Here is a 14,038-nt window from a genome sequence, read left to right as displayed (position 1 = left end):
CTAGATGGACCAATGGTCCAACTCAGTATAAGACCACTTCCTATATTTCTATTTTATGCATCATATATAAAGCTAAATTCATTTTCACTTTCTTAAAGGGATTAAAAGGGTCAAGAAGGGGCAAATTATGTGCTACGGAGGTCATTGCTATAATTCTGCTGTTCTGCAGTTCGTCATGCAATACTGAGAACTGCACTCATTTTCTGAGTATGTATTTAGCATACTTAGTAGAACAGCCTTCATCAACCTGTTGCCCTCAAGGTGTCTTAGGCTACAACTCCAGCCAGCACTGATGGGAATTGCAGTCCAAAACATATGGAGAGCACCAGGTTAGTGAAGGCTGTGCTAGAATCTGCAGCAGTTCTGACCCAGGTTTTATTTGCGGCTCAAGCGGTACCTCTCTCTCCTTCTCTCAAAGCTCTGCACAAGCTGGACGTGCTCTGGCAGCCGTGAAAGGGTCTGGCAGGCCTCCGCTTGAGTACTTCTTTCATACTAAAGTTGTTGTGATAAAACCATCCTCTGCGGCGACCACTTCTCTGCATTTTCCTGAGTCCCTGCAGAATTTTACAGGTAGCAGTTAACAATCTGCAAACCTTTGTTGTATTTTACTGTTGCTACAACAACACTAATGTAGAAGCGTGATTATGGCTAGTAATAGATAAATGTTGCCGTGTTAAAGATATTAAGAAAAGAAAGAGATTTAAAAGAAAAGAATGTGCTAACTCAGGAAGTTCAAGGCTGCTTTTTGTTCCTGTGGATGTGCATAAGCCCACAAACTGTAGCAGACCTTGGTAGCCAACTTTTCTTTTCTATTAGTCAGCTATAGGTGATGTTTTAAGAATTCCAGGGAATATATTCCACGTGATTTTTATAGTATTGCTGAATGCCTGTCCAAACCCTTTGACTAAGCATTATTAACTTGATTTGATTTGGAGTGAAATCCAACACCACCATGATTCTGCTGCAAGAGTATTATTTGAATTTTAAAAACTGATTTCTGTTTCACCAGACTGAAAACGAGCAGTAATGATGCAGATGAAATTTGTGCATCAATAAATCAGGTTTTATCTAGTTAAAAGAACACATTGGTTGTTGTTGGGTTTTTTTAAGGTTTTAATTTTCTGGTTTTCTTGCATTTTCCTGCATTGCAGGGGATTGGACCACACGACCCTTGGAATACCTTTCAATTCTACGATTCTGTTATTCTAGCTCAGTATTCAAAATGTGGGGAAAGCTGCTGCGGTACAGGGGCTAATCTGTCCTCTGTTTTACCTCCCTATCCAAAAATGTTTCTTACAAAATTGAAGAAGATATTGCAGAGTCCCACCCACCCACCCAAGAATTCCTATGGCAACTTCCCGTGGCAGTGCTTTTGTGCTGTAGATTTCATAAACTGCAGTCTACTTCTCAGTGTTTTCTATTGAACCTCTCTGTCCATAGATTTTGGTAAAGCTATATTATGGAGTTTTTTAATTATTATTTTGAATGCATGATGAAAAACTAGATTTTTGGTGTATAAGATCCTTCATTTACATTTTTTGGAATGAGTAATGGTCTCTGTTAAGATGTGAAATGGGGTGGGAATCTGTGATCTAATTAAAATGGTTTCTAACTTCCATCTATTCTACAAACTTGAATATTGATTCTTTATCACCTCTTATAATATTGCAGTCCTGTGTATGCATTTACATCAGAGTAAACTTTGCTGAATTCGATGGGACTGACTTCTGAATGAGTGTGGATGGGATCATCAGGTTGTAAAACTCACTGAACATTTGCTTATGAAAAGTTTTTCCACCAGCTGTAATGCAGCTTAATGACAAGCTGCTGCTCAAAGAGCAAATTACCCTTTCAGGATGCTTGCTCTGTTCCTTTGAAGTGTTGAGCTGCTAGCCTGAGCTAGGAGCCCCATCCAAAGAGATTCCTAGCTTCTTTCTTTTATTCTGATCTGCAAGTCTTCCCAGTCAGAGGTCAGGCTAAGCAAACACTTGCCAATTCCAACCTTGCAGACTGCTTGGCTGCATGCACTGTGAGGGACTGAATAGCAAAAGCATCAAGCTAAGCTCAGCTGCCTGCCCTCCCAGCCCCTGGTTTTTGTCTGGCATCCCTGCTCGCTCTTATTAGCAAAAATAAGACCACTGGCCTGTCCCAGCCTCAAATCCCCCAAAGCAACTTGCTCTGGTTTTTTGCATCTCAATAATAATAATAATAATAATAATAATGTAATATTTATACCCTGGCCACCCGGAATTTGTGCACCTCACTCAGACAGGAGTAAAGTTCAGTGCAGGCCGATTTCCCTGGGAAATTCCTGACATGTGGCAACTTTAGTTGAGGGTATTTGTCAGCACAGGCTTTTGACAGGATTCTCCTCCCCAGGATGGCTGTGGAGGCCAACACTGCTCCTTGTTTAGGGAGGCTTTTAATGTTTAATCGATTATTTTATTTTTCTGTTGGAAGCCGCCCAGAGTGGCTGGGGAAACCCAGCCAGATGGGTGGGGTATAAATGATAAATTTATTATTATTATTATTATTATTATTATTATTATTATTATTATTATTGCAGACCTAATATTGTGCCACCATCTGGGGGCAGGACCAACCCGAGTGAGCATAGAGTGTCAATAAAGAACCTGCTCCTCCCCTGGCACACCCCAGCTCTGCCCTATTTGGCCTGTGATGTCATGCCAATGTGGCCATTACAGCACCCTACCTGGGTGCAATGCCAGCTGGCAGATTTCTGCCGCACCAGCACCTCTTCCAACTCTGCTGGTGCAAAGGGATGGAGCAGTGATTCCATCTGAGTCCAGAAGGCAGAACTCTGAGTCCAGAAGGCAGAACTCAAGGAAAAGATGACAAGTGGGGCCTCCTACAGAATTTTGGCACCGTGCATCCCAGCTTTGTATTTAAACACTCGCTTGCTGAGCAGGAATTCCTCCAGGTGAGTGAGCTGGCTGCCAGAGGAAGGCTACAGTGGGAGAATGAGAAGGCTAGAGTGAAATACCCATTATCTAGAGATCTATTGGGTAGTGTTGGTTTCTTTAGAAGCCATTTTCTACTGCTCTTTCCTGGTGGAAAAGTGATGGCTAATTGCTGTTGCCCCACAGAAGGAAAGGTGCAAGTGTCCACAATTTCTGTGTAGCTGTGATTGCAGAGTCATGTGTCAGTTGAAAAGCAAAAGCAGGAGTTCGTGACCTTCCTAACTTTCATCTTTTGTAAGCGTTCTAAAAATTACGTACTTTGCTAATGCCAATAATACAGATAAAGCCGATCACTATTATACTTCTGGGGGAAGACCATGGCTTAGAGAAAGTGGGTTACACCAGCCTGCAAGGTTGTTATATACATTTTGCTACAGGTAGGGAGAGTAGTGTATGACAACCTTGAAGTGTAGTACAACGTATGTATGTATGAATGTATGTATGTATGTATCTATAAAAAAATTCCATCAGTAGCACCTTAAAGACCAACTGAGTTAGTTGGTCTTTAAGGTGCTACTGAAGGAATTTTTTTTATTTTTACTTCGACCCAGACCAACACGGCTACCTACCTGTAACCAGATGTATGTATGTATGTATGTATGTATGTATGTATGTATGTATTTTGTGACGGATATAGGACTCCTTTGAGTTGTTTATGACTCAATTAGGAGCCACTAATTACCGCCCGGCACGCTTTCTCTAGCGCCTCTGCTCCGTAGACCCGGGCTGGCAGTAAAACACACAGCAGAGTTCTGCACAAGTCGATCTACGGTCTGAAGCAATCCGCTAAAAATTGGAATCAAGACATATTTTTCTACCACAGTATCATAGAAATATATTTACAACAATAGAAAAGCATAATAAGGTAAAGGTAAAGGGACCCCTGACCATTAGGTCCAGTCATGACCGACTCTGGGGTTGCGGCACTCCTCTCGCGTTATTGGCCAAGGGAGCCAGCCTACAGCTTCCAGGTCATGTGGCCAGCATGACAAAGCCGCTTCTGGCGAACCAGAGCAGCACACAGAAATGCTGTTTACCTTCCCGCTGTAGTGGTACCTATTTATCTACTTGCACTTTGACGTGCTTTCGAACTGCTAGGTTGGCAGGAGCTGGGACCGAGCAACGGGAGCTCACCCCATCGCGGGGATTCGAGCCGCCGACCTTCTGATCGGCAAGCCCTAGGCTCAGTGGTTTAGCCCACAGCGCCACCTGGGTAAACTGAGGTACCACTGTATTAATCCCCCAGTGCGAAACATTGCTACTGAGATCCTTGTGCTCAGTAAAGGTGGCAAAGCAGTGCCTTAGATCCCACATTGGTGTCTGTACACTCATATATGTACCCGTTCTCTCTCTCTCATTCTCTTTTTTTTCTTTCTTTCTCTTCATGTCCACCCCACCAAGGGCCCAGCTGTCCTTCCTTGTTTCAGCCACAGCCCTCAATGCAGTAACAATTTGAGGGCTCCCTCCCCCATCCTGCCCCTCCATTTTCTCTTTCCCTTCTTCCTTCTTAAATAAACCCGCCTGGGCTTCAGGAGCAAATGACTTTCAGTGACACAATGATTGTGGGGCTGAAGGGAGCGGGAAAGACAGCAGAAATTGTTTCCCAGGCGGCAAAGGATGGCAAGTTAATTGGCAGGTGTCATGGGGAGAAGAGGGACATTTACTCTGTGCATATGGGGTGGGGGGGTGAGAAAGCATGTGTGCGTATTGAAGTGGGGGGGTGTTACTAATATCAGTTGGAAGACAGTGAAATCGCAGCTTTCTCATGCACGCACCCGGGTCGGAACTGAGTAAGTGTTTGTGGGGGGGGGGGAGAGGCGTCTGGAGCGCAAGGCTTAGCTGTGGACCCAGCTGGCTTCAGGGAGGGTGGGGCAGGGGTTGCTTGACTCCCCAGAAGGGTTTATTTTGAGCATGGGAGAGGGGAGCTCTGTAAAAGTCTGGTAACTCAGTTATACCTGCTACTGTCATCCTCACCCAATTTTTCTTATGGTTGCTGTTGGATGCCCTGTGGCTAAAGTGGGAACATTTGAAGGCACCCCCCTTTTTGAAGGACTATCTCCACCCAGATGAAAGATAACAAGCCCTTAGAGGTCAGCAACCTTTTTCAGCCGTGGGCCAGTCCACCGTCCCTCAGACCATGTGGAGGGCTGGACTATATTTTGGGGGGAAAATATGAATGAATTCCTATGCCCCACAAATAACCCAGAGATGCATTTTAAATAAAATTTTACATTCTACTCATGTAATAACACACTGATTCCTGGACCGTCCGGGGGCCGGATTGAGAAGGCAATTGGGCCGCATCCGGCCCACAGGCCTTAGGTTGCCTACCCTTGCCTTAGAGAGAGTGAGGAGGGCTAGAAAGACCCCCTCACTAAGGTTTGTTCCCCACTACAGTGACACAGATTGCATTTCTGTTTAAATTTACCACAATTATTTCTACATTTGCATCTACGCCTATAGCGTATTCAAATATGTGTCATCCTTTATGGTGATGGGTATGTAAGTAGCTACCCTAAATCAAAATATTTGGTCGGGAGCGGGGAGAGAGCCCTTGGGAAAGACCAGACGAACATTACCAAGAAGAAAATTGTTATGTTGCTTTTGTTTTTGAAGTTGTGGGCGCTGCAGGGGGAAGAGGGAAGTTATTCCAATGCCCTTGCTGTGGTCTCAGCACAAAAGGTGGTGGTGGGGCTCTCCTATGACTGTTATTTTATTTTAAACCCCCCCCACACACACACACGGTGCAATGGTGTACAGTAATGGCAAATAGGAGTAGGACCAGAGCTTAAGTCCTCACTCACCCATGAAGCTCATTGGGTGACCTTGGGCCAGTCACTCATTCCCTCAGCCCAGCCTACCTCTCAGGGTTATTCAGAGAATAAAATGGGGGCCAGGAAAGAACCACGTATATGCCACTTTCAGCTCATTGGAGGAAAGATGGGGTGTAAATCCACCAGGAGTAACTTGCATGATCCTAAAAACGTTTGGGTTTGCTGCTAACCACCAGCTTTTCTAACTGAATTTTAAGAATAAATCACTCTCGGGCTTGAAGTATGCAAGAAATGCCACAGCATCTGCCAGGTTTTTTAATCTGCAAGCATCGTCTGCACAGGCCTCCCGCTGTCCGTCAGTCTCCTAATGCCAGTGGCCCAGTGGTTTCACTGTTGCGTTCTGTGCAGTGCACTGAGAGGGCGGCATGTGCAAGGAGAGGAGCTGTTGCTACAACAGGAAGCCCTGAAGGAGGCTGTTCTCACATGCATTGTGTGCACAGTGCCGCTCACTCTTTGCCCCTGGCACCTTCTCTCTCTCGGTCTCTCCTCCTCCTCCCCTGCAGGGAAAGAAGAGTTTGTGGCGACGTTCAAGGGGAACGAGTTCTTCTGCTACGACCTGTCCCACAACCCCATCCAGAGCAGCACCGACGAGATCACCCTCTCCTTCCGCACCCTGCAGCGCAACGGCCTGATGCTCCACACTGGAAAGTCGGCGGACTACGTCAACCTGTCGCTCAAGAGCGGCGCTGTCTGGCTGGTCATCAACTTGGGCTCGGGGGCGTTCGAGGCACTGGTGGAGCCCGTCAATGGCAAGTTCAACGACAACAATTGGCACGACATCCGCGTAACCAGGAACCTGCGCCAGGTGAGCTGCTGCTGCTACCTGCATGGCTTCATGCTGAGGGAGGTGGGCAAGTGTGTGTGTGTGGGATAGAGGCCCAGGGCTCTAAGATGCAGCACACTCTCTAGGGTGAGAACAGCACTTTGGGTTGTTCTAGCCAAGACACCATAAACCAGACACCACCAAGAGGACGGGTCTTGAGTCTAATCCAGGCATCCCCAAACTGTGGCCCTCCAGATGTTTTGGCCTTCAACTCCCATGATCCCTAGCTAACAGGACCAGTGGTCAGGGAAGATGAGAATTGTAGTCCAAAACATCTGGCGGGCCGAAGTTTGGGGGTGCCTGGTCTAATCCCTCCTTTCTGCAAGAGATTGAGTTATCCCTTCTTTTGGGGAGGGAGGGAGAATCTTGCAGAGGAGGGTCTCACAAGGGTGGTTCACAGATTAATAATAATAAAGACAACCCCTCCCATCAGGCTTAAAATTTAAAAGATATGACATGGAAGGAAAGGGGTCTGGAAGGGTGGGGAGCAAATTCAAGCACTGTTTCTTAGTTTACAGAGCTTCTCCGGCTGCTCTCTGGGGCCAGCTTGGCCGCCTCCTTGCCATGATGTTCTTCCCGTGAGATGAGCGCCACAACCTCAGAGTCGGTCACGACTGGACCTAATGGTCAGGGGTCCCTTTACCTTTACATGTGCCACAGCTGGGGTCTGGTGCCAAAAGCAGGGTGTGTGGGCTTTGCTCAGCTAAGGGGATGCCATTCTTCTGCTGCAGCCCAGCAGAGCCCTCCCTACCATCTCCTTTTCCAGGCCAAGCCAGTGGCATCCAACCTGCTCTTCCACCCTCTGTGCTTCCCTTGGCTGCCCAGTACCAAGGACACCTCTCATTTTTAGGAGGTTGTCCTTCCCAAAACAACTCCTCTTTTTCCATCTTGCCCCCCTCTGCAGAGCTGTTTCCCCTTCTGGCCACCTTCCTTTGCAGCAAGGAACTTCTGGTGGGTGAAGGGGAAAATTTGGTGCCTTCCCTCCATTGCCACGGCTACGACCTTCACTCAAGTCTGTTGTTGTTTAGTCGTTTAGTCGTGTCCGACTCTTCGTGACCCCATGGACCATAGCACGCCAGGCACTCCTGTCTTGCACTGCCTCCCGCAGTTTGGTCAAACTCATGTTCGTAGCTTCGAGAACACTATCCAACCATCTTGTCCTCTGTCGTCCCCTTCTCCTAGTGCCCTCAATCTTTCCCAACATCAGGGTCTTTTCCAAGGATTCTTCTCTTCTCATGAGGTGGCCAAAGTATTGGAGCCTCAGCTTCACGATCCGTCCTTCCAGGGAGCACTCAGGGCTGATTTCCTTAAGAATGGATAGGTTTGATCTTCTTGCAGTCCATGGGACTCTCAAGAGTCTCCTCCAGCACCATAATTCAAAAGCATCAATTCTTCGGCGATCAGCCTTCTTTATGGTCCAACTCTCACTTCCATACATCACTACTGGGAAAACCATAGCTTTAACTATACGGACCTTTGTCGGCAAGGTGATGTCTCTGCTTTTTAAGATGCTGTCTAGGTTTGTCATTGCTTTTCTCCCAAGAAGCAGGCGTCTTTTAATTTCGTGACTGCTGTCACCATCTGCAGTGATCAAGGAGCCCAAGAAAGTAAAATCTCTCACTGCCTCCATTTCTTCCCCTTCTATTTGCCAGGAGGTGATGGGACCAGTGGCCATGATCTTGGTTTTTTTGATGTTGAGCTTCAGACCATATTTTGCGCTCTCCTCTTTCACCCTCATTAAAAGGTTCTTTAATTCCTCCTCGCTTTCTGCCATCAAGGTTGTGTCATCTGCATATCTGAGGTTGTTGATATTTCTTCCAGCAATCTTAATTCCGGCTTGGGATTCATCTAGTCCAGCCTTTCGCATGATGAATTCTGCATATAAGTTAAATAAGCAGGGAGACAATATACAACCTTGTCGTACTCCTTTCCCAATTTTGAACCAATCAGTTGTTCCATATCCAGTTCTAACTGTAGCTTCTTGTCCCACATAGAGATTTCTCAGGAGGCAGATGAGGTGATCAGGCACTCCCATTTCTTTAAGAACTTGCCATAGTTTGCTGTGGTCGACACAGTCAAAGGCTTTTGCATAGTCAATGAAGCAGAAGTAGACGTTTTTCTGGAACTCTCTAGCTTTCTCCATAATCCAGCGCATGTTTGCTATTTGGTCTCTGGTTCCTCTGCCCTTTCGAAATCCAGCTTGCACTTCTGGGAGTTCTCGGTCCACATACTGCCTAAGCCTGCCTTGTAGAATTTTAAGCATAACCTTGCTAGCGTGTGAAATGAGCGCAATTGTGCGGTAGTTGGAGCATTCTTTGGCACTGCCCTTCTTTGGAATTGGGATGTAGACTGATCTTCTCCAATCCTCTGGCCATTGCTGAGTTTTCCAAACTTGCTGGCATATTGGGTGTAGCACCTTAACAGCATCATCTTTTAAAATTTTAAACAGTTCAGCTGGAATATCATCACTTCCACTGGCCTTGTTATTAGCAATGCTTTCTAAGGCCCATTTGACTTCACTCTCCAAGATGTCTGGCTCAAGGTCAGCAACCACACTACCTGAGGTGTACGAGACCTCCATATCTTTCTGGTATAATTCCTCTGTGTATTCTTGCCACCTCTTCTTGATGTCTTCTGCTTCTGTTAGGTCCTTACCACTTTTGTCCTTGATTATGGTAATCTTTGTACGAAATGTTCCTTTCATATCTCCAATTTTCTTGAACAGATCTCTGGTTTTCCCCATTCTATTGTTTTCCTCTATTTCTTTGCATTGCTCATTTAAGAAGACCCTCTTGTCTCTCCTTGCTGTTTTTTGGAAATCTGCATTCAGTTTCCTGTATCTTTCCCTATCTCCCTTGCATTTTGCTTGCCTCCTCTCCTCCGCTATTTGTAAGGCCTCGTTGGACAGCCATTTTGCTTTCTTGCATTTCCTTTTCCTTGGGATGGTTTTCATTGCTGCCTCCTGTATAATGTTACGAGCCTCCATCCATAGTTCTTCAGGCACTCTGTCCACCAAATCTAAATCCTTAAACCTGTTCCTCACTTCCACTGTGTATTCATAAGGGATTTGATTCAGATTGTATCTTACTGGCCCAGTGGTTTTTCCTACTTTCTTCAGTTTAAGCTGGAATTTTGCTATAAGAAGCTGATGATCTGAGTTACAGTCAGCTCCAGGTCTTGTTTTTGCTGACTGTATGGAGCTTCTCCATCTTTGGCTGCAGAGAATATAATCAATCTGATTTCGATGCTGTCCATTTGGTGATATCCATGTGTAGAGTCGTCTCTTGTGTTGTTGGAATAGAGTGTTTGTGATGACCAGCTTGTTCTCTTGACAGAACTCTATTAGCCTTTGCCCTGCTTCATTTTGAACTCCAAGGCCAAACTTGCCAGTTGTTCCTTTTATCTCTTGATTCCCTACTTTAGCATTCCAGTCCCCAGTAATGAGAAGAACATCCTTCTTTGGTGTCATTTCTAGAAGGTGTTGTAGGTCTTCATAGAATTGGTCAATTTCACTTTCTTCAGCACCGGTAGTTGGTGCATAAACTTGGATTACTGTGATGTTAAAAGGTCTGCCTTGGATTCGTATCGAGATCATTCTGTCATTTTTGAGATTGCATCCCATTACAGCTTTTGCCACTCTTTTGTTGACTATGAGGGCCACTCCATTTCTGCTACAGGATTCCTGCCCACAGTAGTAGATATGATAGTCATCCGAACTGAATTCGCCCATTCCCTTCCATTTTAGTTCACTGATGCCCAGGATGTCGATATTTATTCTTGTCATCTCATTTTTGACCACATGCAGCTTACCTCCACTCATAGTTCTTACATTCCAGGTTCCTATGCAATATTTTTCTTTACAGCATCGGACTTTCCTTTCGCTTCCAGGCATATCCGCAACTGAGCGTCCTTTCGGCTTTGGCCCAGCCGCTTCATCAGCTCTGAATCTACTTGTACTTGTCCTCCGCTCTTCCTCAGTAGCATGTTGGACGCCTTCCGACCTGAGGGGCTCATCTTCCAGCGTCATAACTTTTATATGCCTGTTGTCTTTGTCCATGGAGTTTTCTTGGCAGGGATACTGGAGTGGCTTGCCAGTTCCTTCTCCAGGTGGATCACGTTTAGTCAAAACTCTCCACTATGACCTGTCCATCTTGGGTGGCCCTGCATGGCATAGCTCATAGCTTCTCTGAGTTATTCAAGCCCCTTCGCCACGACAAGGCATTGATCCATGAAGGGGTCACTCAAGTCTAGCAACTCCCAACTCACTACCTTTTCACCTCTGGAGCAGTGTGGTGCCTGCTGTAGCATAGTTGACCCCAAAGGGATATGAGGAAAGCCTTGCCCCCTCTGTTATGAGCTGTCTTGAGTGGATCCAAACAACACCTCCCATTCAGCTCTCTCCTGCCAGCAATGGGTTCCTTGGCATGGAGCCATAGCCTGATATGTGACAACATGTTCTTGATTTAAAACACTCTAATGCACGGATGGGGGACCGGTTTCAGGCCAAGGACTGCACCATGCCCACCACTGGCATGTGGCCCCCAGAAGCAGAAAAGGGTAGAGCAACAGATGGTGACCTTTACCTTTGTACATTAGGTCATGTTCCAGCCATGAAAAAGTCAGAGCCACCCCCCTTTATTCCCTCTTTTCCTCCACCCAGTCAAGCAAGAGGCAATATCAAAGGAAATATTTCAACCAGGCAAAAGCACTCAGGGAAGGTGAACTAGGGCAATAAGTGGTGTGGCCTGGAGAGAATCTTGAGGGCCAGATTACGAGGCTTGGAGGGCCACATTTGACCCTTGGGCCTGAAGATCCCCAGTCCTGTTATAAGAAGTTGGTGGCTGTGCAGTATCTTAAGGGGAGAACAGGTCAGTCTAGTTGAGCCCAGTTTGGTTGCACTGCAGAGCTGATTTATGAAAGGGCAAACATGAATTTTCTCCCCCCCCCCTCCTCTGCTTGGTGTCTGGACCACAGGGTGGTGTTCCCATACCCCATCTTGGCATTGTTCTATTTACAGGGTGTTGCTTTTCTGGCTGGATTTTTGGGGTGTTTCCCATGACTGGACAGTATGTTGAATATGGAGGGTTCTGTATGGGCTGGAAGACTGGTGCGGGAAGGAGAAAGCGGAGTCTTGTTCTGTGAATCCTAAGGGGCAACAAGTTATAAGGGGTCCTGTCCCCCCGCCTCTTGTTCTCCACCCTTTAGCCTGGAGAAGGGTGGGAAGAGGTGGGGACAAGCTAGCAGCTAAAAAGAAATGTTGGGATTTGGATGAATGGGGAGAAACGGTGGAAGGGGACACGGTGTGTCTGGATGTGAGTACAAGCGGACTTCTTGATTTCTGAAACTGGGGGGCATTGAATGCAAAATACTCATGCAAATGTCCAAGTTGCAAACACAGACAAAAACACCCACCTCATTTCAACATGTATTATGGCCACTCAGTGGTGAGTGAAGGGCACCCTGTAGTGTTCTCAGAAACACTCTCAATCATTTCACATGTTCCAGAGTGGTGGTGCTGGAAAACAGAGTGAACTCCAGCTCAGGCCAGGCTGTGGAAACCAAGATGTGGGAGAGACTGGATGGTGGTGGCAGTGGAGACCTAATGGGGTGGGAGGAGAGGGAGGGGGCTTGAGTGGAGCTGTTAAAGCAACCTGAAAGCTGGGGGTGTCCTGTCTGAGCAGGGGGGGGGAGAAAAAGATTGCTTCTGAATAGGGGTAGGGGGCCTTTCCACTGCTCTGTAGGCTGCCTGCGAGGGCATGCCTGCTTCCCGGCTAGTCGGGAAAGAACTGACGAAGGTTGTCCATGGGGTTCCTGGCTTTGGAGCAATAAGCCAGTGCACAGGGGCTACTGGAGGGCTTTGAATCTGCCCCCTTTGCTGTCTTTGGATTCACAGAACAGGGACCCCTCCCTCATTCTTTGACAGCTCCTGCTCTCTCTGTCTTTCTCTCTATCTCTCTGCTAATCCTCTTGATGGATTTCTTGTCTCCTTTTTTTTGCAAAGAAAGCATCGACTCAGCCTTGGTTTATGCCTGGGGAAGGGCATTCTGTCACTCCCATGGCATCTCTGGCTGCTCTCCTTCCTAAGAAGCACTTGGACCCTTAGGCCCCCCCAGACGCCCCCATCACCACCACACCACAGACACACAGGCCATCATGAGTGGGTCACGCCCAGCTGGGCCCACTGCCCTCTTCTTCCCCTCCTGCCCTTTCTCCCCTCTCCAAACTGGCCGCCTAGGAACTACTAATACTGCTAACATGGGCCGTGCTGTGTTCCTCCATCCTTCCACTCCCCCTCACCCTCACCCTCCCACCCCCCAAACCACCTTGTTAGAGATTGCCTTGGCAACTTTCGTTGTTGTGTGTTACTAACACGCTTCTGGGGTGGCGGGAGATTCGACTTCTCAGCCGGAGAAACCAGAACTAACCTTTGTGCCATCCACGGAATGTCGGTTGTTTCTTTTCCTTTTCCAGTCTTTCATTTTGTTCTGTTTTTTCCTTACTAACCAAGGCCTAGGAAGTTCCGGGGGTTTGGGGGTGAGTGTGGGGTGGTGAGGCTGGCGCTCTCGAGCGGCGGGGGAAGGGTTGTGTGGTTTAGTGTCTTTTATTTTGTTGGTCGCAGGAACTGGGGGGGGGGATTTATTTCTCTTTTTATTAAAAAAAAAGAATCTCCCTTGAAGTTTCATGGTTGGTCATTTTTTTCCCCTGTTTATCCCCCTCCCCCTCTCGTTGTTTTGGTTTTTCGTTTTTTCGTTGTTGGTTTTTTTTATGCATACAGCACGCAGGAATTGGACACGCTATGGTAAACAAACTGCATTACCTGGTAGATATCAGTCTAATTGTCTAATCATTTGGTTTGCCGTGGGTTTTACCTCTCTCCCTCCCTTCCTTATTTTTTTTAATTCATTAATTGGGTTTTGAAAATTATTGTTGTTTTGGAAAAAAAAATTCAAACACACTAGAACATGCACACACACAGAGAGAGTTTAATTTTAGATATTATTCCCCCCCCCCCAAGAAGGTGACTTGCATTGGTATGAATTTAACAAGCAACCAAAGAACCACTGGCTGACTTGGAGTCTGGAAGTCGCTTCAGGCCCAAAGGTTGGCACATAATGCTAGGTGGCAAAAAGAAGCTTCAAATTGCCTGCAATCAAAATTGTTTATTTATCCCATTTTTTTAAATACATGCTGCCTTTCCTCCAAGCAGGTTAAGGCACTGTATATGGCCCTCCAACCCACATTTTATCCTCACAAGTAGGTTAGGCTGATAGAATCTTGCGTCATGGCAAGATTTTAATAATAATAATAATAATAATAATAATAATAATAATAATAATAGGATTTGAACTTGGGTTTCATTGGTTCTTGTTCAACACTCTTAACATATCCAAACTGAATTG

General features: G+C 46.4%; 1 protein-coding gene across 1 annotated transcript in view; it reads left to right on the top strand.

Moving 5' to 3' along the window:
• NRXN2 (neurexin 2) overlaps window positions 1-14,038 on the top strand; it is a 308,880-nt gene that overhangs the window by 97,496 nt on the left and 197,346 nt on the right. Inside the window, exon 4 of the mRNA XM_088659270.1 lies at window positions 6,319-6,620. Within this exon, the coding sequence (XP_088515396.1) occupies window positions 6,319-6,620 (302 nt within the window). The remainder of the gene's footprint in view (window positions 1-6,318; window positions 6,621-14,038) is intronic.

Source organism: Zootoca vivipara, chromosome 16, assembly GCF_965207765.1.
Source record: "Zootoca vivipara chromosome 16, rZooViv2.hap1.1, whole genome shotgun sequence".
Classification (NCBI taxonomy): domain Eukaryota; kingdom Metazoa; phylum Chordata; class Lepidosauria; order Squamata; family Lacertidae; genus Zootoca; species Zootoca vivipara.
Note: the sequence above shows the minus strand (reverse complement) of the source record. Positions and strands in the feature narration are given on the sequence as shown.